Source organism: Lipotes vexillifer, unplaced genomic scaffold (genome assembly GCF_000442215.2).
Source record: "Lipotes vexillifer unplaced genomic scaffold, Lipotes_vexillifer_v1.1 scaffold178, whole genome shotgun sequence".
NCBI lineage: Eukaryota > Metazoa > Chordata > Mammalia > Artiodactyla > Lipotidae > Lipotes > Lipotes vexillifer.
The window spans coordinates 865,196-891,829 of NW_006775603.1; the positions used below are offsets into that span (position 1 = coordinate 865,196).

Consider the following 26,634-nt stretch of genomic DNA (forward strand, 5'->3'; position numbering starts at 1 on the left):
AGAAAGAAAGAAAGGAAGGAAGGAAGGAAAGAAAGAAAGAGAAAGAAAGAAAAAGAAAGGAAGGAAGGAAGGGAGGAAGGAAGGAAGGAAGGGAGGGAGGGAGAGAGGGAGGAAGATTTGTCCCCTCATCAATCTGGGAATGATGGGCCAAATACCCTCAAAGGGCATGCGGGCTGAACACCAATGCAGCCAGTCCTTTTGCAGTGTTCCTGATATTCAAAGGGAGGAAACCAACAACCAAGAGAATGGCACAGGCACGAATCCACTTCAACAAGCTATAACACCTAGTAGCCCTGCTTATCACGTTCCTCTTCCACCAAGCCGTGTGAAATGCATCACTGAATCTCATTGATATTACTTCCTGTGTAGTCTTTGAATTAATCCATTTCTTTCTTTTTCCCTCACCAACACCTTGGTATTCACAATCATCTCCTCTTTCTATCATAGCCCACTAAGTGGTCCCTGGGTTCCTCTCTTTCCTCTTTTTAATCTATTTCCCACCCTACAGGCAGAGACATCATTCCACAGGCAAATTTATAACCTGACATCCAGATTAAGTGTTTAAAATGCTTTAATAGGTTCCTTTATTTTTATTTTTATTTTTTTTATTTATTTTTTTTTTATTATTTTTTTTATGGTACGCGGGCCTCTCACTGTTGTGGCCTCTCCCGTTGCGGAGCACAGGCTCCGGATGCGCAGGCTCAGCGGCCATGGCTCACGGGCCCAGCCGCTCCGCGGCATGTGGGATCTTCCCGGACCGGGGCACGAACCCGTGTCCCCTGCATCGGCAGGCGGACTCTCAACCACTGCGCCACCAGGGAAGCCCGGTTCCTTTATTTTTAGAACAAAGAACAATGTCTTTATCATGGCCAACTGTGACGTGGCCCGGCTACATCCTTACTTTCTCTGGTCTCAGCTGTCCTCTTTGATTTGCCATGCTCCCCTCCTACCACGTTAGATTTCCTCTTGTTGATGCTTTTGACTGGAACGCTTTTCCTCTAACTCTCACTTCTGAAAATTGCTAGTCATTTTTTGGATCTCTGTTCAAACATCACTTCCCCAGGGAAGCCTTTGTATTGCCTCCCCCTCCCCCTTACCCTGCAGTAGCTGGGTCAGGTCTCTAGTTAGATATTCTTGGCATTATGTACTCCATTGCATTTATCACAGTTTATAACTACACACGTATTGTGTGGTGATTAGATGATTACTACTGATTTCTGTCACTAGACTATAAGCACAATGAAGAGAAAAACTGTATGGTTTTCTTATCATTTTAACCTCAATATCTAGCAAAGTTTCTGGCACACAGTGAGCAAGCATTATTTCTTCAATGAATAATGAGTGTCAAAATGGGGGTCATTAACAAGTGGTTAAAGCAACAATAAAGTGCTTATTGCCATTCACCAGCATCACTTTGATAAGAGTTTGAAGGATTAAATTATTTCAAATTTCATAACGAACAAATTCAACAATTTTGTTTAAATTCGGGAATTTTTGGCATCCCGTAGATGTGGCCAAAATGAAAGTTTAGTAGCAAATTCCTTGAATTACTACAGAAACTCAGAACTTTATTGCTAAATTGAGATTTAACAATTTTCTAGTATATCCCTCATTATACAAGATAGAGTCTTATGAGATCTTCAAAAGGTCATTTAACCTGTTCGTGACAGAGCAGGGATGAAAATCAGCCATTTAAACTCCCAGTTCAATTTTTTTTTGCCACAACTATGCTGTAATTTCTAGGTTTATGGCTTCATTTTCATATTAGAAATTTGTAAGACCCTACAAGTACCCGTAAGAGAAATATCTCCAAATGGTTAATTTTGTCACATCACTTAGATTTCTGCTTTCAAAAACATTAAAACAAAGAGCAATATTTTTAGAAAGGTGAAAAGCAAGCCCAATTTTTTAAGAAATGAAACATTTTCATGCCTTATTTGCAATTCACATTGTGTGCCTTAAATGAGGGGGAGATGCAGACGGTACATGCTTCCCTGGTTTCTTAATATTCTGAAGTAAAGAATTTTCCCAGTTAAACCTGGTTGTCCAAATTTCATTTATGAAAAACCAAAAGCAAGGTAAATTTTGAGGAAGGGGTTGGAGAAATGACCTTAGTAGATGGAAGAGCGCTGCTGGTATCCAGGCTATTACAATTGGCTATGTGACCTTGGACTGCTTACTTCCCCTCTGTAAATTTCCTCATTTGTACAATCAGGAAACTGATCTAAATCATGGGCTCTCTCTGTTGATGGGCTTCCATGATCCCACTAAGCCCTTTGGTGTGTGTATGTGAGTGTACATTTTTCTGGGAAGAGGGTCCATAGTTTCTATTATGTTGGCAAGGATCTGGGACACAAAACACATTAACTGCCTTTGTGCTAAAATCTGAGGGTCCCTCTGAACTCTGGAAATGGAATAAAGCTATACATAGAATTATAATTTCAGATGGAAATAGGAATTAGTATAATTATTAGCATGAGTAATAAGATAGTTTGAAAAGCATAGTCTGTACAAAGGAATACTACTATCATCAACCATACGTTCAAGTATTAGCTGAAGAACTTCACTGGAAGCCCAGTCCAGATTTTCCAGAAGTAGCATCAATTGTTCCAGACAATGTAACTACATGTGATAAAATCTCAATATGTCACAGGTTTTCAGTCCTTCCTTTTTATTTATGTTTTAATGATCCATCAAGACAGGCCTGCTACATAGGATTACATGGAGTGGAAACAATCCAGAGTAGTCTGTCAGCAAATAAAGATACTTTCTTATAGTTTTCAGGATATCTATTCCAAAACATTTTGATAACTTTTGGATGGTTGAAGAGCCATGGTTGCTATAGTACACACATATTTACTAAAGACACAGAAATAAAAATCACTTTCTTATCACTGATTTCCTTCCTTCTTTTCCTTCTTAATGTAATAATATTCCTTAATTGTCTCCTATGTGTCAGGGCACTTCTAGACACTTGTGAAATATCAGTGAACAAACTAATATCTTCTACTCTCATGGTGCTTACATTTCAGAATGGAGAAATAAAATAAACAATATGCATAAAAATAAGTTAGCTATTATTTTTAAAGGTGATAAATGCTTTGGCCAAAAAAAATAAAGGAAAGAAAGAGCAGGGAAATTAGGAATATCAGAGATGAGGAGAATGGTTCCAATTTTAAATAGGTCAGAGAGGGCCTCACTGAGAAGGTGTTGATTAGTAAAGACCTGAGGAGATGAGGGAGTGAGGCAAATGTATAATCTTGGGGAAGAGCTTCCCAGACAGTGGGAAGAGTCAAGGCAAGGGTATGCTTGATGTGTTCAAGGAATAGCAAGGAGGCACTATGGCAGGGGAAAAGCAAAATTCATTCTGCTGCTAATCATGTTACTGACAACGGTTTAATCTCCAAAATATACAAACAGCTCATACAACTCAACAACAACAATAAAAAACAAAGAACCCAATCAAAAAATGGGCAGAAGACCTTAATAGTCATTTCTCCAAAGAAGATCTATGGCCAGTAGGCACATGAAAAGATGCTCTACATCACTAATTATTAGAGAAATGCCAATCAAAACTATAATGGGGCTTCCCTGGTGGTGCAGTGCTTGGGAGTCCGCCTGCCGATGCAGGGGACGCGGGTTCGTGTCCCGGTCCGGGAAGATCCCACATGCCGCGGAGTGGCTGGGCCCGTGAGCCATGGCTGCTGAGCCTGCGCGTCTGGAGCCTGTGCTCCGCAACAGGAGAGGCCACAACAGTGAGAGGCCCGCGTTTATTAGATAAATGCAAATCAAAACTATAATGAGGTATCACCTCACACCAGCCAGAATGGCCATCATCAAAAAATCTACAAACAATAAATGTTGGAGAGGGTGTGGAGAAAAGGGAACCCTCCTGGCACTGTTGGGGGAATGTAAGCTGGTGCAGCCACTATGGAAAACAGTGTGGAGGTTCCTCAGAAAACTAAAAATAGAATGACCATATGATCCAGCTATCCCACTCCTGGGCATATATCCAGACAAAATTATAATTCAAAAATATTACATGTACCCCTATGTTCATAACAGCACTCCTCACCATAGCCAAAACATGGAAACAAGCTAAATGTCCATCGACAGATGAATGGATAAAGAAGATGTGGTACCTATATACAATGGAATACTACTGTCATAAAAAAGAATGAAATAATGCCATTTGCAGCAACATGGATATAACTAGAGATTATCACACTAAGTGAAGTCAGAAAGAGAAAGACAAATACCATATGATATCACTTAGATGTGGAATCTAAAATATGGCACGAATGAACCCATCTACAAAACAGAAACAGACTCACAGACATAGAGAACTGACTTGTGGTTGCCAAGGGTGGGGGGAGGGAGAGGGGATGCACTAGGAGTCTGGGGTTGGTAAGTGAAAACTATCGCATTAAGAATGGATGAACAACAAGGTCCTACCCTATAGCACAGGGAACTATATCCAATCTCTTGGGATAAACCATAATGGAAAAGAGGATTAAAAAAGAATGTATTTATGGATATAACTGAGTCAGTCTGCTGTAGAGCAGAGATTGCCACAGCATTGTAAATCAACTACACTTCAGTTAAAAAAAGAATCATTCTGCTGCTGTGGTCAGGAAATTTGTAAAATTTCATCTTCCAGTTGACACTTCATTTTCTACTGCTTACTTGTTTAAAATGAAAGTCATAATAACTCTTGAATAATCTTCCTAGAGTCTCATATTTGTCAAGAAAGGCAAAGTCAGCATTCTTCTGAGAACTGAAAAACCACCCCAAAACAATGATCTCTGGTTGGTAATGTAGTTTAAGTCTCTCAGTTTCCAGACATATATTTGGCAATGAACTGTTATGTAATAAGCAAATCTGCCCTTTTAATAAGAGATGATGTCAGTATAAAGAAATCAAGTAAAATATCTTCATTTTGAACATTTAGAGATTGGGCACAAAACATTTGCTATATTCCAACAAAGAGAAATTCCAAGATTCATAGCTAACATAAAAGCACCCATTCTTTCTGAATGTCACTGTTCTTTTGGGCATTTGTTAAACTGTCCATTTCATTAACTTTTTTCCAGAAAATAAAACAATCACGATTATCGTACAATTTTCATGGCATTTATCTGGGTGAATACCTCCAAAAAGAATACACATATAAAGGTACTACATTTTTATGAGGGAAAGTCAGTCAGCCCTCCCACAAGTAAGTATCTTATTCCTGCCTAGTGCCTTGCCTGAAAACTCACCATGATCCACAAGCTTACATATAAAACAAAAAAATGTACACAGCCATACCTTGCCCAACTGATCCTTTCTGCCAAAGCCAGTGGCAGCTGCAATGCTCCCTGCTCCTTCCACTGTCTTCTGTGCTACTGCAGTCACCCCTGTCACCACTGCCTCTCCAACATTTGTCACTTGCTCTTTGGTCTTCTCAGCCACTGGAATAAATCAAGAATGACAGATTAAGGGATGATGGACCGATTGCCACTTAAAATAATTTCATTTCCACTAGACATCAACTTCTAAAGGCCTATATTTGCACACGTAGATAACTAAAGAGTAAGAAGAAATAAAAGCTACCGAGATTTCTAAGTGAGCGTGGCTTAGCCAAACATATCAATAGAATCTTTGCTAAGATAGTCTGTTGTAATCATGCAGATATTAAGAGGTGTTGCAAGCTTAATGATCACAAATTTAGAACCATAAGCAATTTCAGTTTGGTTTACTTTTTTATTAAGGAAAGTTTACAGCAAGCAATGCTTACAGGGGCAGTTGTATGAAACTTAGCATGAAATTTATTTCTTTATTTCAATTTCAATGCCAATTCTTTGATCTCACTCAGCATGCTTGTTTCATCACACCTTCTGAGTCACAGAACACATATGTGCTCTCACACATTACCATCAGAAATAAACAATAGAGTAAGGGAAGATTATGAAGGAACTTTGATCCTTTTATGAAACATCAGATAATTGAAACAGAAGGGGTTTTAGTGATGAGACTGATTTTCAACCATTTTAATGGGAACAAAAGAGCTAGACATAAAGTATGAAAATGAAATGGTTTGTTGAGCACACTTACAATTTCTTTTCTTTAAAAAAATATAATATGGTGATTCAGTAGGTTTTTAAAAATAAGTTTAAATTTTAAGAGGGTATAAACAGTTTGGGATTAGACTTAGAAGAGATTTAATCTCACATCAAAAATTCTCTAAGACTATATCTGATATAACTGTTGATTTAATCTTTCTATATTACCTCCATACAAATATCAAATAAAGTTGCAGTTAAAAAGTTTGTTTCAATTAAATGAAGAGTTTTATGAAAACGAGGTAAAGGATGAGATTCTGCACTGTTAACAATTTCAAGGTCAACAGAGAAACAAAACAACCCTTCACCTAAACTTTATAACATTTATACTCATAAAGCCTGGGTCTGCATTCTTACCTATATCTATGTAACGTTTGCCTTCTTTTCTGAGGAATCCAATGAGTTGCACTATGTTAGCTGTTAAGTGTTATGTGCTAGTCACATGATTATTGTACAGATTTCATGTCACCAGGTGGGAGAGGCCAGTGATTAAACAGTAATCATGTAGACAAAACAACTGGGTTTTGAAAACACTATGTAGCTCAAGGAAACTGAAGAGGCTGTAAGGACAAAGACCCTCACTCCTCAGTCCAGGCAATGTGGGGAAGCAGAAGTGACCCTAGAGTCTAAAACCAGAAAGAGTTCACAACAGGTGATATGGTTGATGCCTGCTCACTAGTCATGGCTATTCTCAATGCAAAGTTCAGTTTAAATGCCGGTGAAAAGCTGTACTGGAAATCTCATGTTTTTAAACATTTACAGAATGTTGATGCTCTAAAAATAGTGAATGATGGGCTTTAAGTTTTCATTTTTTTCTTTTCTAAGAACATGAATAGAAAATTTTACTTGAAAATGAACATTTCTTGTTACAAAATCTCAAAGACAAATATAAATTTTGATCTTTTTACAGATTCATTTTTCTGCCAGCCACAAAAGTTTATTTTTATAATTCGAGATTTACATACATATACACTTGTTTAATGCACATAAACTGCACAGTAAAATGCACTTTGTACTTCATTATAATTTTATTAGATTTTATCACTGTAAGAATAAGTAAATTAGTTACATTACAAAATGGCAGAGTTTACATATAGCAATGGTAGACACATTTTAAAAGATTTCTGTAGGACTTGATTTATCTAGTGGATTATTCACTGACCTCGAACTCCTTTGTTAAAACCGACCTCAAATGTCAGCCTCCACGTTAAAAACCTCTCCTCCCAACAAATGTCCTTGTTCCTCCTCCTGTGATCCCATAAAATTTTAGGTATATCTTTACTACTGAACTGTTGTTTTGCACCATAATTGTTCCTTGCCCAGTATGTCTCTCCACCTCCAGCATGCACATACATGCGTGCATGTACGTACACACACACACACACACACACACACACACACACGAACCCCCGAAACCCATGTTTACATTTTGTCATTCTGGAGAAAACTAAAAAATTCTGACTTTGTCAACAGTTATCCTTGCAGCGCATCTCCACAGCCTCCATTAGATGGTAGTATTAGTTGTATTCTTTAATTTTTACCACAGGCTCTGAACCTTGAAACGTGGTTATCTGCTTTCTCAACCACATGGATTCTCCTTCAACTATTAAAATGGAAAGCTGTTACTCTACACAGGCTCCCTTCATACAGCATAGTCTACAACTGTCTGATATCCATTTCTTATAAAAATCATACTTCATAACATCCCATTTACAGAAGGTCCCTAGAGGGCACTTTATATATATCTTGGATTGGAACAGAGCAAACGTAAGCTGAATACTTGTTTTTTTAATTTGATGATTAACTTAATTTTTTTTAACATCTTTATTGGAGTATAATTGCTTTACAATGTTGTGTTAGTTTGTGCCGTATAACAAAGTGAATCAGCTATACATATACATATATCACCATATCTCCGCCCTCATGCGTCTCCCTCCCACCCTCCCTATCCCACCCCTCTAGGTGGTCACAAAGCACCGAGCTGATCTCCCTGTGCTATGAAGCTGCTTCCCACTAGCTATCTATTTTACATTTGCTAGTGTATATATGTCAGTGCTACTCCCTCACTTCGTCCTAGCTTACCCTTCTCGCTCCCCGTGTGCTCAAGTCCATTCTCGAGGTTGGCAATTTATTTCTGTCCTGCCCCAGGTACTTTCAGAACCATTCATTCTTTTTAGATTCCATATATATGTGTTAGCATACAGTATTTGTTTTTCTCTTTCTGACTTACTTCACCCTGTATGACAGACTCTAGGCCCATCCACCTCGCTACAAATAACTCAATTTTGTTTCTTTTATGGCTGAGTAATATTCCATTGTATATATGTGCCACATCTTCTTTATCCATTCATCTGTCAATGGACACTTAGGTTGTTTCCATCTCTGGGCTACTGTAAATAGTGCTGTAATGAACAATGTGGTACATGATTCTTTTTGAATTATGGTTTTCTCAGGGTACATGCCCAGTAGTAGGAATGCTGGGTCATATGGCAGTCCTATTTTTATTTTTAACAAACCTCCATACTGTTCTCCATAATGGCTGTATCAATTTACATTCCCACCAACAGTGCAAGAGGGTTCCCTTTTCTCCACATCCTCTCCAGCATTTATTGTTTGTAGATTTTTTGATGATGGCCATTCTGATCGGTGGGAGGTGATACCTCATTGTAGTTTTGAATTGCATTTCTCTAATGATCAGTGACATTGACTATCCTTTCATGTGTTTGTTGGCAATCTGTATATCTTCTTTGGAGAAATGTCTATTTAAGTCTTCTGCCCATTTTTGGATGGGGTTGGTTTTTTTTGACATTGAGCTGCATGAGCTGCTTGTATATTTTGGAGATTAATCCTTTGCCAGTTGCTTCATTTGCAAATATTTTCTCCCATTATGATGATTGTCTTTTTGTCTTGTTTATGGTTTCCTTTGCTGTGCAAAAGCTTTTAAGTTTCATTAGGTCCCATTTTTATTTTTGCTTTATTTCATTTCTCTAGGAGGTGGGTCACAGAGGATCTTGCTGTGATTTATGTCATAGAGTGTTCTGCCTATGTTTTCCCCTAAGAATTTTATAGTGTCTGGCCTTACATTTAGGTCTTTAATCCATTTTGAGTTTATTTTTGTGTATGGTGTTAGGGAGTGTTGTAATTTCCTTCTTTTACATGTAGCTGTCCAGTTTTCCCAGCACCACTTATTGAAGAGGCTGTATTTTCTCCGTTGTATATTCTTGCCTCCGTTATCAAGCGTAAGGCGACCATATGTGCGTGGGTTTATCTCTGGGTTTTCTATCTTGTTCCATTGATCTATATTTCTTTTTTTGTGCCAGTACCATAGTGTCTTGATTACTGTAGCTTTGTAGTATAGTCAGAAGTCCAGGAGCCTGATTCCTCCAGCTCCGTTTTTCTTTCTCAAGACTGTTTTGGCTACTTGGGGTCTTTTGTGTTTCCATACAAATTGTGAAATTTTTTGTTCTAGTTCTGTGAAAAATGCCATTGGTAGTTTGAAAGGGATTGCATTGAATCTGTAGATTGCTTTAGGTAGTATAGTCATTTTCACAATGTTGATTCTTCCAATCCAAGAACATGGTATATGTCTCCATCTGTTTGAATCATTAATTTCTTTCATCAGTGTCTTATAGTTTTCTACATACAGGTCTTTTGTCTCCTTAGGTAGGTTTAATCGTAAGTATTTTGTTCTTTTTGTTGCAATGATAAATGGGAGTGTTTCCTTAATATCTCTTTCAGATTATTTGTCGTTAGTGTATAGGAATGCAAGAGATTTCTGTACATTAATTTTGTTTCCTGCTACTTTACCAAATTCATTGATTAGCTCTAGCAGTTTTCTGGTGGCATCTTTAGGATTCTCTATGTACAGTATCATGTCATCTGCAAACAGTGACAGTTTTACTTCTTCTTTTCCAATTTGGATTCCTTTTATTTCTTTTTCTTCTCTGATTGCTGTGGCTAAAACTTCCAAAACTATGTTGAATGACAGTGGTGAGAGTGAGCAACCTTGTCTTGTTCCTGATCTTAGTGGAAACAGTTTCAGTTTTTCACCAATGAGAACAATGGTGGCTGTGGGTTTGTCATATATGGCCTTTATTACATTGAGTTAACTTCCCTCTATGTCTACTTTCTGGAAAGTTTTTATCATAAATGGGTGCTGAATTTTGTCAAAAGCTTTCTCTTCATCTATTGAGGTTATCATATGGCTTTTCTCCTTCAATTTGTTAATATGGTATATCACATTGATTGATTTGTGTATATTGAAGAATCCTTGCATTCCTGGGATAAACCCCACTTGATCATGGTGTATGATCCTTCTAATGTGCTGTTGGATTCTGTTTGCTAGTATTTTGTTGAGGAGTTTTGCATCTGTGTTCATCAGTGATATTGGCCTATACTTTTCTTTTTTTGTGATATTTTTGTCTGGTTTTGGTATCAGGGTGATGGTGGCCTCGTAGAATGAGTTTGGCAGTGTTCCTCCCTCTGCTATATTTTCGAAGACTTTGAGATGGATAGATGTTAGCTCTTCTCTAAATGTTTGATAGAATTTGCCTGTGAAACCATCTGGTCCTGGGCTTTTGTTTGTGGGAAGATTTTTAATCACAGTCTTTCATTGCCTGTGATTAGTCTGTTTATATTTTCTATTTCTTCCTGGTTCAGTCTCAGAAGGTTGTGCTTTTCTTAGAATTTGTCCATTTCTTCCAGGTTGTCCATTTTATTGGCAAATAGTTGCTTGTAGTAATCTCTCATATTCCTTTGTGTTTCTGCAGTGTTAGTTGTTACTTCTCCTTTTTCATTTCTAATTCTACTGATTTTTCTCCCGTTTTTTCTTGATGAATGTCTAATGGTTTATTAATTTTGTTGATCTTAAAGAACCAGCTTTTAGTTGTATTGATCTTTGCTACTGTTTCCTTCATATTTTTTCATTTATTTCTGATCTGATCTTTATGATTTCTTCTGCTAACTTTGGGAGTTTTTTGATTCTTCTTTCTCTAATTGCTTTAGCTGTAAGGTTAGGCTCTTTAATTGAGATGTTTCTTGTTTCTTGAGGTAGGACTGTTTTGCTATAAACCTCCCTCTCAGAACTGCTTCTGCTGTATCCCATAGGTTTTGGGTCATTGTGTTTTCACTGTCATTTGTTTCTAGGTATTTTTTGATTTCCTCTTTAATTTCTTCAGTGGTCTCTTGGTTATTTATAGTGTATTGTTTAGCCTCCATGTGTTTGTATTTTTTACAGTCTTTTTCCTGTAGTGGGTATCTAGTCTCATAGCATTTGGGTCAGAAAAGATACTTGATATGATTTCAATTTTCTTAAATTTACCAAGGCTTGATTTGTGACCCAAGATATGATCTATCCTGGAGAATGTTCCATGAGTGCTTGAGAAGACACTGTATTCTGCTGTTTTTGGATGGAATGTCCTATAAATATCAATTAAGTCCATCTTGTTTAATGTGTCATTTAAAGCTTGTGTTTCCTTATTTCTTTTCATTTTGATCTGTCCATTGGTGAGAGTGGGGTGTCAAAGTTCCCTACTATGATTGTGTTACTGTCGATTTCCCCTTTTATGGCTGTTAGCATTTGCCTTATGTATTGAGGTGCTCTTTGTTGGGTGCATAAATATTTACAACTGTTATATCTTCTTCTTGGATTGATCCCTTGATCATTACGTAGTGTCCTTCTTGGTCTCCTGTAATAGTCTTTATTTTAAAGTCTACTTTGTCTGATATGAGAAGTGCTCCTCCAGCTCTCTTTTGATTTTGCAAGGAATATGATTTTCCATCCCCTCACTTTCAGTCTGTATGTGTCCCTAGGTCTGAAGTGGGTCTCTTGTAGACAGTATATGTATGGGTCTTGTTTTTGTACCCATTCAGCCAGTCTATGTCTTTTTGTTGGAGCATTTAATCCATTTACATGTAAGGTAGTTTTCAATATGTATGTTCCTATTACCATTTTCTTATCGTTTTGGGTTTGTTATTGTAGGTCTTTTCCTTCTCTTGTGTTTCCTGCCTAGAGAAGTTCCTTTAGCATTTATTGTAAAGCTGGTTTTGTGGTGATGAATTCTCAGCTTTTCCTTGTCCATAAAATTTTAATTTCTCCGTTGAATCTGAATGAGATCCTTGCTGGGTAATCTTGGTTGTAGGTTTTTCCCTTTCATCACTTAAATATGTCCTGCCACTCCCTTCTGGCTTGCAGTTTCTGCTGAAAGATCAGCTGTTAACCTTATGGGGAGTCCCCTGTATGTTATTTGTTGCTTTTACCTTGCTTTTTTTTTTTTTTTTTTTTTTTTTTTTTTGCGGTACGCAGGCCTCTCACTGCTGTAGCCTCTCCCATTGTGGGGCACAGGCTCCGGACGTGCAGGCTCAGCGGCCATGGCTCACGGGCCTAGGCGCTCCACGGCATGTGGGATATTCCCGGATCAGGGCACGAACCCGCGTCCCCTACATCGGCAGGTGGACTCTAAACCACTGTGCCACCAGGTAAGCCCTACCTTGCTGCTTTTAATATTTTTTCTTTGTGTTTAATTTTTGATAGTTTGATTAATATGTGTCTTGGCATGTTTCTCCTTGGATTTATCCTATATGGGACTCTCTGCACTTCCTTGACTTGATTGACTATTTGCTTTCTTATATTAGGGAAGTTTTCATCTATAATCTCTTCATATATTTTCTCAGTCCTTTTCTTTTTCTCTTCTTCTTCTGGGACCCCTGTAGTTCGAATGTTGTTGTGTTTAATGTTGTCCCAGAGGTCTCTGAGACTGTCTTCAATTCTTTTCATTCTTTTTTCTTTATTCTGCTCTGCGGTAGTTATTTCTACTATTTTATCCTCCAGGTTCCTGATCCATTCTTCTGCCACAGTTATTCTGCTATTGATTCTTTGTAGAGAATATTTTATTTCATTTATTGTGTTTTTTATCATTGTTTGGTCTTTAGTTCATCTAGGTCCTCATTAAACATTTCTTGTATTTTCTCCATTATATATCCAAGATTTTGGATCATCTTTACTATCATTACTCTGAATTCTTTTTCAGGCAGACTGCCTATTACCTCTGCATTTCTTTGGTCTGGTGGGTTTTTACTTTGCTCCTTCATCTGCTGCATATTTCTCTGTCTTCTCATTTTGCTTAACTTACCGTGTTTGGAGTCTCCTTTTCACAGGCTTTAGGTTCATAGTTCCCGTTGTTTTTGGTGTCTGCCCCCAGTGGGTAAGATTGGTTCAGTGGCTTATGTAGGCTTCCTGGTGGAGGGGACTGGTGCCTATGTTCTGGTGGGTTAGGCTGGATCTTGGCTTTCTGGTGGTTATGACCACATCTGATGGTGTGTTTTGGAGTGTCTGTGAACTTACTATGATTTTAGGCAGCCTCTCTGCTAATGGGTGGGGTTGTGTTCCTGTCTTGCTAGTTGTTTTGCATGGGGTGTCCAGCACTGGAGCTTGCTGGTCAGTGAATGGAGCTGGGTCTTAGCATTGAGATGGAGATCTCTGGGAGAGCTCTCACCAATTGATATTACATGGGGCCAGGAGGTCTCTGGTAGACCAATGTCCTGAACTTGGGTCTCCCACCTCCAAGGCTCAGGCCTGACATCAGGCCGGAGCACCAAGACCCTGTCAGCCACATGGCTCAGAAGAAAAGGGAGGAAAAACAAGAAAGAAAGAAAAAACATAAAATAAAATAAAATGAAGTTATTAAAATAAAATATAAAATAATATTAAAAATTTTTTAAAAATAAAAAAAAGAGAGCAATCATACCAATAAACAAATCCAGCAATGGTAACAAGCGCTAAAAACTATACTAAGATAAACATAAAAATCAAAAACTAGTCTTTAGCATACAGCAAACCCCAAGTCTACATTTGCTCCCAAAGTCCACAGCCTCAATTTTGGGAATCCTAACCACAAGGCCACCAGGGAACTCCCCATTTTAATTTTATACCCTAATTTTTTATCAAAAATATGTATAAAATAGTCATATAAATACTTTTCTCCACTAGCTGCAAAAATGTAGCTCAAGATAGATCCACTATAAAGTGATAGTAAGTAACACCTAGATAATATATACTATTTGCCTTCAGTATTCTATATATTTATGTATATTCATTCGCTGAATTCTTTTACAAATGAGGAAACTGAATCACATAGAGGTTATGAAACGTGCAGAAAAATCACACAGCTAGCAAGGGGTAAGCAGAAATTCGAACTAAAGAGGTCTTGCTCTAGTGTTTATGGCCTTAACCACAATACGGTATTAATATTCCTGTTTGGGGCTTCCCTGGTGGCGCAGTGGTTGAGAGTCCGCCTGCCGATGCAGGGGACACGGGTTCGTGCCCCGGTCCGGGAAGATCCCATATGCCGCGGAGCGGGTGGGCCCGTGAGCCATGGCCGCTGAGCCTGCGCATCCGGAGCCTGTGCTCCGCAACGGGAGAGGCCACAGCAGTGAGAGGCCTGCGTACCACACACACACAAAAAAACAATATTCCCGTTTGTGTTTCCCAATATTTCTATTTTATAATTTATCAATAGGAGCATGTTACTTTTCTGAAGCCTTGTTATGTTTACTGTTTTCTGATGATATGAATTATATTTCTGATTATATCTCGTTTTACCACACCTGTCAGAAAGCTTGGAGTACGTACAAAATGAAACTCAATCACAGCAAGTCTGTGGGCTTTTAAGGTTGTTAAATTGTGATTTTTCCCTTGATTTTTCTATTTCTATCATTATCCTCCTCCTCTTCCTCATTATCACCACCATAATTTTCATAATTTTTGCTATTCATTTACTGTAATGTTCTTACAGACTTATTCAAAATCTTGGTGAAATTAGGCCAAAAAGAGATAAATACAAGAAGTAATTTACTGATCATCCCAAGGGTGTTTTCTAAAATGTCTTGTGAATCATCAAGGAAATGTTATAATTCGTATATTGTAGTGTCAGAATATTTCATTATACACTACAGAAAATTTTAATTCATTCCTTGAAAATGGCAATCCTTATATGATATTTATGCTATCGGTTTGCCAAGAACACTAAGTTGGTCTGAATACTCAAATCTACACTACTATAAATTAAACAATTAAACTGGTTAATTCAGTCATCATTCTTGACAGTTACACACATTGTGCTTTATTTATTTACAACAAATACTTAAACTATTTAAAAATATTTAATAAAGAATCAAGATTTTTAAAAAGGATTAAAAAAAAAAGGATCAAGATTAAACAAAGCTAATCTTCCCTAGAATGCTTCTCTATGGGCAGAGTGGTTATTTACATTTACATTCTGAATGATCAGTGCTAGGGCTATACTGCCTACTAGATATTTTCAATATCATCCCTGGATACAAGCTCCACAAAGCTTACCTGTCGTCACACCATGAACCACTCCTTCCTTAGTTTTGGATCCTATAAAAACAAACAAATTGAAACCGTAAGTCTCAAAGTTGCCTTTACTGCTAATGAGCTACTTTGAAATACATCTAATGGAAAAACAGTATCTCAATCTTCAGAAGCCCATGTGTTAAGATATCCTCAGGGGGGCAAAAAATCTAAAACAAAGAAATCCAGCAATCACTACAACAAACAGAAGAAAGCAAAGCTAACAGGATACTTTCCAATTATGATTTTAGCACACAGTGATGACTTTTCAACCCCTTATGTCCCACTTCCCTCATCAACTTACAGAAGGGGAAATAATGGTAAGATAACACTGGGGCTGGGTGGGAAGGTGATTTTGCATTCAGAACTGCAGAAGTTCTACCAAGGTACAATACAAAAGAGAGATTAGGTAACCCATGAAACATAAAAAGATGGGGGAGGGAGAGAAGGAATTCACATTTGTTGAACGCCCATTATGTAAAAGGTATTTTACATCTCATCTCATTTAAACTTTCTAATACCCATTTCATATCATGCCCATTTTATTCCATATGAAGCAATTACAAATTAAAGTTAAATGATTTGCCTAAAGTCACATAGGTAATAACTGGCTACAACCACATTCAAATTAAGGGCTCTATGACCTTTTCTACGAAGCCAGGCAAACCTTTAGAAGGAATGCAGTACTTTATCATTCAAGTATGATTAATGCCAGCTTCAAGAAGTGGCAAGATAGGAATTTTCCCAAATTCTTGACCATTACTAACCTTTTACACAAGTAATTAATATGTGTCATTAAAACTAAGTTTGTGAACAATTTTATTCAGAAGCCCTTTAATGTTGGATTTTTTAGTGTAATTGATACCAGCTTTTTCATAAAATGTTTTTGAATAACAACAAAATGAAGATTCATTTGAAAACTACCCTATAAGTCAAATAAAGTAGTTCTATTAGACAGAAAAGAATGTAAGGAAATTGGGACATAAAAACTTAGAAATGATTTAAACCTATATTTGGATATTAAGATAGTCACCAACCTTCAGTTTAAAAATGCACTGACTTATAAACCCTTACTGAGTGTACTAGAAAGAACTGTAAACACATTTTACAACAGGAAAAAAGTGTAAGAGAGCCTCAGTTCCTTATCAAAGAAAAACCCTTACCAACAAAATTAATATATAAGATGAATTAAATAATCTCTAAGAAGTTGGTTCTTAAACTGGAGAGTGCAGCAGAATCAATTAAGTGGAAGCAAGGTTAAAAAATGTTGACTATTGAGTCAGAGTTTCAATATTCAGTAAATATCGGGTACAGATATTTGCATTTTTAATAATACTCATGATCTAATGCAGGAAATACATGGATCAAATCTGAGAAACACTGGTCTGAGGCAGTTTCTAGTTCCAAATTTATTTAGAAGTACATATCAATGATATAAATAATATGATGATCAATAAGGTGATTTAAATAAATATACATGATCATATTGAAATTTTTCATTGAATTTTTAATAAAAATATATAAATAAGGCCTTAAGTATAACTTGCATGCATTAAACTTACACTGTACAAAACAGTCCAGCTAAGTTTCTACATTTAACAGAGCAATTTAAGTATATTTAAGAACTTCCAATTTGAATGCATTTAAGGACCTCTAATAAATATAGAGCATAAAGTGAAATACAGCCTCATAGTTAAGGAAGTGAGCTCTGGATTCGCATTTTCTGGATTTAAATCTTCACTTCACTACATAATAAACAAATACACATCACACAATCGACATGAAGATCAAAGCAAATAATACATGCACAGGTCTTATAACGGTGTTTAGTACATAGTACTTAGTAAGTGATCATTGTTATTATTTTTCTTATATAATATTTGTAAAGAGATTTTCAGTTTAAAACACAGGACAAATCACCATATCATAAACTCATATAAATGAAATTGTGCAGTTGTTAAATATGTTAAAGGTTACAGGATAGTATTTTACATATATGCAATATGAAGTGTGTGTATGTGTATATGTGTGTGTGTGTGTGTGTGTGTGTGTGTGTGTATTTTTCAGGCAATGATTACTTTGCATAGTACTGTGGAATCATAAAATGACTGCACACAAGCTGAGGTGAAGCTATAGAAAGTGATCTTAATAATCAATGAGGAAAATGCTGATTAATCAGTGATAAAAATGACTGTTGTTCCATGACCTTTAAAATTTTCTGTCAAAACATTAAAAATTCTAGTCATTTAAAAATGTACAGGGAAATTAAAAACTAAGTAAAGTAGTATTTATTTTGTGTACTGTAATTTAAAACATTGACAAGTGTTTTATTTCTTTGTAAAAAACTTATGAGTGGTTTAAACAGTGCTTGTCTTCTCCCCATTGTATAACTTTCAATATTAAGCTGAGCATCTTTTCTAGGTCTTAGAAAACTGTAACACTCCTTCATCAGTTTGGGTCAGTTTCCAAAATCTTAGCTTTTGTATTTTTAATGTCATGATGTATCTCTGATGGTTTCTTTCATGTGAGGTGTTTATATGGCACCACTTCCTGTGGCACAGCTTCAACCTACTCATCACAAACACATTTTCCATTTATGTTGATACCTTCACCTTTGAGAAGTTCCTCTGGCTGCATATCAAGAGTCTCCTGAATGGCAGCAGTACCCACATTCTCACAGTCAGCTATTCCTTCTATAAATACATTTATGTCTGATTTAAATTTTACTTTCAGCATTTTTCACTTCATTTCTTTGCTGATATTCACTTCTTTGGTCAATTTCCTCTTTCAATTATGCATCTTTGTAAAATATCATCTGTGTTTATCATTGGGAGGCAAGTAGGTAACTTAACTATGGGCTTTGCTGTCTGTACAAACTGAATAACAGATCATACAGCCACTGCCTGTTACAGCGGACTGATCACAAATAAACTTTGAAAGAAGACATGTGATTTGGCCATGGATCACAAATAATGAGTTTCTGTTACTTATGTAGTGATTGTGGGCTAAAGAGCTAGGAGCAAAGTTTATACTTTATGTAATAACTCACAGTTTATGTATTGCAGTGATAGAAATTTGAACTGTATTGTTAGGGACTGGTTTTATTTAACTGACTGTGGTAACTGAAGTTCATGTATACTGGAACTATGCAATTGTATTTAAGAGAACAGTTCCGATCACTACCCACCTGCCACTCCTTGAACCCCTTATTTCAAACAATGACTAGTAAAAAGAAATTTTTAACAGTTGGCCTGTGATCTTTCCTCTCTACCTCAGTTATAACTGATAATTTGATCTCTGGCTAAATCATGGAATGCATCCTGAATTAAAGATATGTGAAGGTCTTGATGAGGTTGCTTTGCATCAAACCAATCAACTTTTTTTGCCGTCATAATTGTTCATTAGTATATGTTATTGATGATTAACCTTTAATTGATGAGTAATCTGTAACTGAAAAGATACAGCTACAAAATAGGTGCCAAGTGGCTATGTGACTAGATGGATAGATAGATAGATAGATAGGTAGATCTCATAATAGATATAGCTAAAGGGACACTAGATCTGATGGCTTCCCGGAGCTGAGGTGGCCCACACCTATTCCCCTCTTGTCTGTCAGGACTTCACAAAGCTACAGAGTGCAGAAGGTCAGAAGTCATGCCTAATCTTTGCAAGGACTCAGTTATGCTATTGTGCATGTTATATTGACTATCTGAATACGGTGGAGGTGAAGCATATTGTGACTTGGGAGTTTGATATCAATCCACAGTCTTGACAACTGCGACTTACTGAGCAGAATGTCATTGGAAGGGTTTTGAAGATTTGCCTTGCCTTTACTGTTACAATACTTGATATTATATAAAAATATTTTTTTGCTTTTGAATTTGACTCTCAATTTATAATTTCTAAGCTATTTGATTGAGAAATTTTTTGTCTATTAAATTGAAGTAGGTTGATTGAAAATTTATTTACAAAGATATCACAAAAGGAGAAAAAAAATCACAAAAATAACAGAGTCTTCTTCTTCTTTTTTTTTTTTTTTTTGGCAGTACGCGGGCCTCTCACTGCTGTGGCCTCTCCCGTTGCGGAGCACAGGCTCCGGACGCGCGGGCTCAGCGGCCATGGCTCACGGGCACAGCTGCTCTGCGGCATGTGGGATCTTCCCGGACCGGGGCATCGGCAGGTGGACTCTCAACCGCTGTGCCACCAGGGAAGCCCCAACACTGATTCTTATGGTGATTCTTCAATTAGTTAAAAGATAGTTGTCAAAAGTATAATATTGTAAAGGAATGAGGTTACTTTTCTCGTGAGGCTTAGGAAAAACGTGTGCCAAACTTCTTCAGCCATAAGTGAAATTAGAAAAATTTCCTTAGGCATTTCCAATCTTTCAAGCTAGTTATTGATAATAGCTCTTGTAATGAAGGATGAAATGATAGAAAGAAAATATATTGACAAAGTAATTATTCTGTTAGAGAGTTTATTTGACAGTAATAACCATGGCTCCTATATATAAAAGTGTGCTTTACAAAAATTATCAATGAAATATTAACAAATCAAACCCAACGACGTATAAAAAGAATTTTATACCACAGTCAAGTGGGATGTATCATAGGTATGAAAGGCTGGTTCAGCGTTTGAAAGTCAATTAAGTAATTCATCACATCAGCAGGCTCAAAAAGACAAATGACATGATCACATTAATAGATGCAGAAAGAGCATTTGAGAAAATCCAACACTTATTTGTGATAAAAAAAACCTCCAGTCAACTAGAAATAGTGGGGAACTTTCTCAACTTGATAAAGAATATCTACCAAAAAATCTACAGCTGACATCATATTTCATGGTGAGACACTACAAGCTTTCCTACTAAGACCAAGAACAAAGCAAGAATATCCCCTTTCACCACTTCTTTCAACATCGTACAGGAAGCCCTAGCTAATGCAATAAAACAAGGAAATATAAGGTATCAGATTGGGAAAGAAGAAATAAAACTGTCAAGAATCAACAAAAAAAATCTCCTAGAGCAAATAAGTTACTACAGAGAAGTTGCAGGATACAAGGTTAAAAAGTCAGTCACCTTCCTATCTACCAGTAATGAACAAGTCGAATTTGAAATTAAAAACACAATACCATTGAACATTAGCACCAAAAACAATACGCCTGCATATAAATTTAACATAATATATACAAGATCTATATGAGAAAAACTACAACGCTCTGATAACAAAATCAAAGAACTATATAAATGGAGAACTAGTTATTCCATGTTCATGGATAAAAGATACAATATTATCAAGATGTCAGCTCTTCCCAACTTGATTTATAGTTCAATGTAATCTTAATCAAAATCCCAGCAAGTTATTTTGTGAATGTTGACAAACCGATTCTAAAGTTTGTGTGGAGAGGCAAAAGGCCAAAAATAGCCAAAATGGTACTGAAGAACAAAATTAGAGGACTGACACTACCAAACTTCAAGACTTACTATAAAGCTGCAGTAATCAAGACAATGTGATATTGGTAAAAGAATAAACAAATAGATCAAGGGAGCAGAAAAGAGAGCCCAGAAATACACCGACATAAATATAATCAATGGAGTTTTGACAAAGGAAAAAAGGCAATAAAATGGAGCAAACACAGTCTTTTAAATAAACGGTGCTAGAACAACTGGACATCTACATGCAAAAAATAATTTTATACACCAACTTTACACCCTTCACAAAGAAAAAACCCAGTATATATCATAGCCTTAAATGTAAAATGTGAAACTATAAAACTCCTAGAAGATCACACAGGAAAAAATCTACATAACCTTGAGTATGGCAATGACATTTTAGCTATAACACCAAAGACACGCTTCATGAAATAAATCATTAATAAGCCGGAACTCATTTAAATTAAAAACTTCTGTGAAAGACAATGTCAAGAGAATGAGAAAACAATCTAAAGACAGGAAAATATTCATGAAAGATATATCTGAAAAAGAACTGTTATCCAAAATAGACAAAGAACTCTTAAAAATCAACAAGAAAGCAAATAACCTGATTAAAAAATGGGCTAAAGATCTTAACAGACACCTCATCAAACAAGATGTGCAGATGGCAGAGAAGCATTTGAAAAGACGCTCCACATCCTATGTCATCAGGGAAATGCAAATTAAAATAACAATGAGATGCCACTACACATGTATTAGCATGGCCAAAATCCAGAACACTGACAACATCAAATATTGCTGGGCAAGTAGAGCAACAGGAACTGTCATTAATTGCTGGTGGGAATGCAAAACGGTGTAGCCCCTGCAGAAGACAGTTTGATGGTTTCTTTAAAAACTTAACTTATTTTTACCATATGACCCAGAAACTGTGATCCTTGGTATCTACCCAAAGGAGCTGAAAACTTATGTCCACACAAAAACCTGCACAGCAGACTTATTCATAATTGCCAAAACTTGGAAGCAACCAGATGTCCTTCAGAAGGTGGATAGACAAACTGTAATACACTGACACAAGAGAATATTATTTGGCACTAAAAGGAAATGAGCCATTAAAAGACATGGAAGAACTTTAAATGCATACTATTAAGTGAAAGAAGCCAATCTGAACAAACTACATATGATTCCAATGATATGACACTTTGGAAAAGGTAAAACTATGGAAAGAAAAAGATCAGTGGTTGCCTGGGGCTGGGGGACACTGAAAATATTCTATAAGATATTATAATGATGAAAACATATCATGATACATTTGTCCAAACTCACAGAATATACTATAGCAAGATCAAACCCGAATGGAAACTATGGACTTCGGATGATTATGATGTGTCAGGGTAGGTCCATCAGCTGTAACAAATGTACCATCTAGTGAAGGATGTTGGTAATGGGAGGGGCTATGAATGTTGTGGGGAGGTGGTATGTGGGAAACCTCTGTACCTTCTTCTCAATTTCTCTGTTAACTTAAAAACTGCTATAAAAAATAAAGTCTTTAATTTTTTTAAAGTATGTATTATTATTCATATGTTCTGCTTTATTATGACATTCTCACAAAAACTCTTCAAGGTAGTTGCATTTATCCAAATCATATTTTTACAAATGAGGAAAGTGATGCTCAGATATGTTGTTACTTCCCAGTATCCTAGAGGTAATAAGTGGTGTAGCCTGGAGTGGAATTTAAGTTTGACGCCAAATCTATTTTTTTCTCCTTTATCAGGAGTCAGCAAACTACAGCCTATGAGCCAAATAAGCGCCCCAACTGTTTTATTAAGTAACGTTTTATTGGAACATAGCCACCCTAATTATTGTCTATGGCTGCTTTCACACTGTAAGAGAAAAGTTGAGCAGACGAAACATATATCATAGCCTAAAATATTCACTATCTACCCCTTTACAGAAAAAGCTTGCCAACACCTGAACTATATTACTATGTCTTCACATGGTCACTCTTCATCCTGAATCCTGTATTTGTATTCAACTTTTAATTGACTTTAAAACATAACTGATAGTTTATAGAATGCACCATGTTTTAAATACCAAAATAAACACTGAAGATGATTTTTAAAAAACACGTGTCACATAAACGAATTAAAACTTCATATAATAATCTCAGAACAAATAACAGAATTAATCTCTAAAAAGTAAAATAATTTTATTTGCCCAAACTCATAGTTGACAATGAAAACAAATACAATGCTTTCCAGATGATAATCCTGCTTATTACCTGGAAAACTGCAATGTATTAATTTAATATTCAGTATTTTCTGGGCTCCTTACAAACTAATAAAGTGGATATTATCATACTAAAAAAATCTTTAAAGTTAGTAAGTTATAAAGTAACTGAAATCAAAGAATAGTTGCAAGCATGCACTTGCAGAACTTGGAAAACTGAGGACAAATATAAAGATACTGATTATCTGTATGTCACTGATTCAGTATCCCAAATTCCATCTGAAAAGATATAATCCGCACTTCACAAAAAAACTTGAAGTTAACTCATCAATTTTTTTCCCCCTTGTAACATCTTTTAATCCAATGAAAATATGTTTGGAAGAGTAATTTAACTAGAGATTTGTGGTAAGATTAAGCCAACATAAAAAGAGTCTATGAACAGTGAGAAAAAAAATGAGAAGGATTCATAAAAATCATTCCAAGTATAACTTTTCTCCAGCCCATCGATGTTAGAGAGACGGTGTAGCTTTCTTTCACCCCACAGACACAGGCAGAGTATTCTAAATATGCGTATCCTCCACTTTATTGCTCATCCTTTGGCTACTGTTGCTACAACTGCCACCAGAGAATGTGGAAGAGCTCAGAGGAGAAAGAGGAGAGGCAGAATGGGCAGTGGGTAAGTGTATGTGTATGTGTGTGCATGTGTCTATCCCTATGCATGAGTGTGTGCCTACTTCTTCCCCAAAGAGTTTGAGGTAATTTGTAAAATAACACCCAACCTAACACAGTTCAAGAGAGTCAGGGTCTGTAAGAATACTACAAGGTGGGAATTTATAAACAAGTAGAAATAACAAGCATCAATCTCATCATTTATTGTGTGTATCGCTTGATAAATGAAATATATAAATGTCTCGGAGATATCAGCAGCCTTTAAGCAGTTTCTTGAGCTTAGTCCCCAGCTTACCAAGTGGTAGCAAGAAGTAACTCCACCAAAGACTTTTTTGTCCTTTCCTTTTTAGGGCCATAGAAGGTCTGTCTTTACATAGCTCAAGGTCATATCAAAGTCTTATTTTTAAATTAGAATACACTGAAATTAGCGTATATTATACATGATGATAAAAGAAATCAAAAGCCCATGGATGAGTCTGATTCTTAAAATAGTCTCGATTATTTTTTAAGACTGAGTTTTAAAAACTGTCCTCAGAGCTATAGTTACTTATGCATAGAAACATTCATTTTAAAAAAGAAACCAAGTCCTAAGTATTATTGCAAAATTAAATGATCTGGAAAAATAAAATAGCCCCACTTTTTACTATAGCCCAAACACACACACATTTACCTACCTACACATACCTCTGATTCAGTCTATCATTTTGACAAGTGAAGATGCAAAACTGAATCAAGCGGGAAACATCAGCATTTAAAACAACAGTCAGGGCTTCCCTGGTGGCGCAGTGGTTGAGAATCTGCCTGCTAATGCAGGGGACACAGGTTCGAGCCCTGGTCTGGGAGGATCCCACATGCCGCAGAGCAACTAGGCCCGTAAGCCACAACTACTGAGCCTGCGCGTCTGGAGCCTGTGCTCTGCAACAAGAGAGGCCGCCATAGTGAGAGGGCCACGCACCACGATGAAGAGTGGCCGCCGCTCGCCACAACTAGAGAAAGCCCTCGCACAGAAACGAAGACCCAACACAGCAAAAATAAATTAATTAATTAAAAAAATAAAACATCAGTCATCCTAACGCATCAGTCATAAATAAATAACGAAGTGACACTTGGGTCTTACCTACCTACATAGAGAACACCCTCTTTTGTCTTTTCCGCTGCTTCTGCTACACCCTGCTTGGTTTTTTCAGCAGCGGCCACGACTCCCTCCTTGGCCTTTGAAAGTCCTTTCATGAATACATCCATGGCTAATGAATTCCTTTACACCGCACTGGAGAATACAAAATACACTTTGAGAACTTTGGGGTAAAACAAAACGAAATTAGAACCACCCAAGGTAAAAACCACTGAAAGATCAGTAGACTCCCCAAAAGTGTGGGATTCTTTTAAGTGTACCTCCATTTCCACCATCGGACAAAGCAGCCTTCTTTTTTTTTTTTTAGCTTTTGCATTAAAAATTTAGCATCTCCCATCCATCTTGGCTGGTAAAAGTCTAGCCGCCTCAACATGGATTAGGATGAATCATCTCAGCTGTTCTTACAGCCTTTCCGAAGTGGAATTACATGAAAAGATGGACCCCTCTTTTAACTTCCCAGGGTCCAAATGGTAACAGTATAACTTAGAAGTGCGTTTAGAAGACAGGTTACAGGAAAAGTAAAGGGAGCTGGGGGCACGGGGTCAGGGACACTCTTAAATCCCCGAAGGCGGCTAACAGGTCAAACGTGAGGAAGGCAAGGGAGGGAACTACTCACTCTGGGTGTGGCTGAACCCCAGCGCCCCCGCACTCGCCCTAATCCACCCCACCACGCACCCTGCCCTCGGCCATCTACCCTGCGCAGGCAGGCGCGCGTTCACACCCGCGGGCAGTCTCGGGATGCGCGCCAGCTCCCCGAGGGGGCGTTCTCCGCGCGCTGATCCCGCCAGCCACCCGGCGCCCGCACCTGTTAACCCCTTACCACCTGCTGGCTTGCCCTCTTTGCTCTTCCGTTTAATGATTTGCCAAACACAGCTTGTTTACTTAACAAGAGAGAACGGACTGCGGGATTTAAGGATAGCGGAAAATAAAAGTTGAATATTCATACTCCACCGAGCATCCTCGCCTTTCCCAAAGAAACAGCTTACCCCTGAGAATCCGGACCTCTCAGCCTTTGAGGACAAGACGCGAGGAGTACCGGAAGCAGAAGGAAAGCCAGGTGGATTTACTTTCCGCAAGCTCACCATTAGGGATAAGAACCCACCTCAGGGAGAGACTCGACTACGGCGGGTCCTCACTGCAGCACCAACCCCGCCTCCCGGGCGTTCGCAATGACTTTTCTCCCACCAGGTTTTCTCCATGATTTCCCAAGCTGCCCGTTTAGATCCACAGGTACTTACCTGATTCCCTCGACTCCTCAGAACTCGGATTCTTCCCCCACCCGCACTTTTAAAAAATGTAAAACAATTCCCAAATATTATTTAAGTGGGAGGAGAGAGGATGAAGAGCGCACAGGAAGGGTGGAGGTGGCACCAGAAGAGGGATGGTCCCCAGAGGAGGCGGCTGTCAGCATAACCGTGCGGGGAGAGGCTGGGGGCGTGGGACGCCAACCCGCGAACCCGGCGTCGAATTGCCACTCCCCGTCCCCCGCACGGGGAGGATTCGAGAGAAGAAGACAGAAGGTCTCAAGGGAAGGCTGGGAAAAGAGCGCCAAGGATGCTCAAGGCGGGGCTCGGTCCCCGGGTCAGCTCGAAGGCCGGCACACACCTCACCCCGCGCGGCGGCGCGCGCTCGCTCGCCCGCTCTCCTGCTCCTCCTCCCGGTCCTTCCGTCTCCTCCTCTTCCTCGTCCTTTCCTCCTCCGCTCA

The 26,634-nt window shown here is 37.7% G+C and overlaps 1 protein-coding gene across 4 annotated transcripts in view; it reads right to left on the reverse strand.

Annotated features, from left to right (window-relative positions):
• Positions 1–26,428, reverse strand: part of SNCA (synuclein alpha) — a 136,731-nt gene extending 110,303 nt beyond the window's left edge. For 2 of the 4 annotated variants that reach the window (XM_007450015.1, XM_007450013.1), the window contains exons 1-3: positions 24,919–25,051; positions 15,460–15,501; positions 5,311–5,453 (exon numbers count right to left, since the gene is read on the reverse strand). In XM_007450015.1, coding sequence (XP_007450077.1) covers positions 5,311–5,453; positions 15,460–15,501; positions 24,919–25,039 — 306 coding nt within the window. In that variant the 5' untranslated portion in view covers positions 25,040–25,051. Of the gene's footprint in view, positions 1–5,310; positions 5,454–15,459; positions 15,502–24,918; positions 25,065–26,386 lie in introns of those variants that run through there. The other 2 variants (XM_007450012.1, XM_007450014.1) reach the window with 2 other exon arrangements.
• Positions 26,429–26,634: the final 206 nt, after the last annotated feature.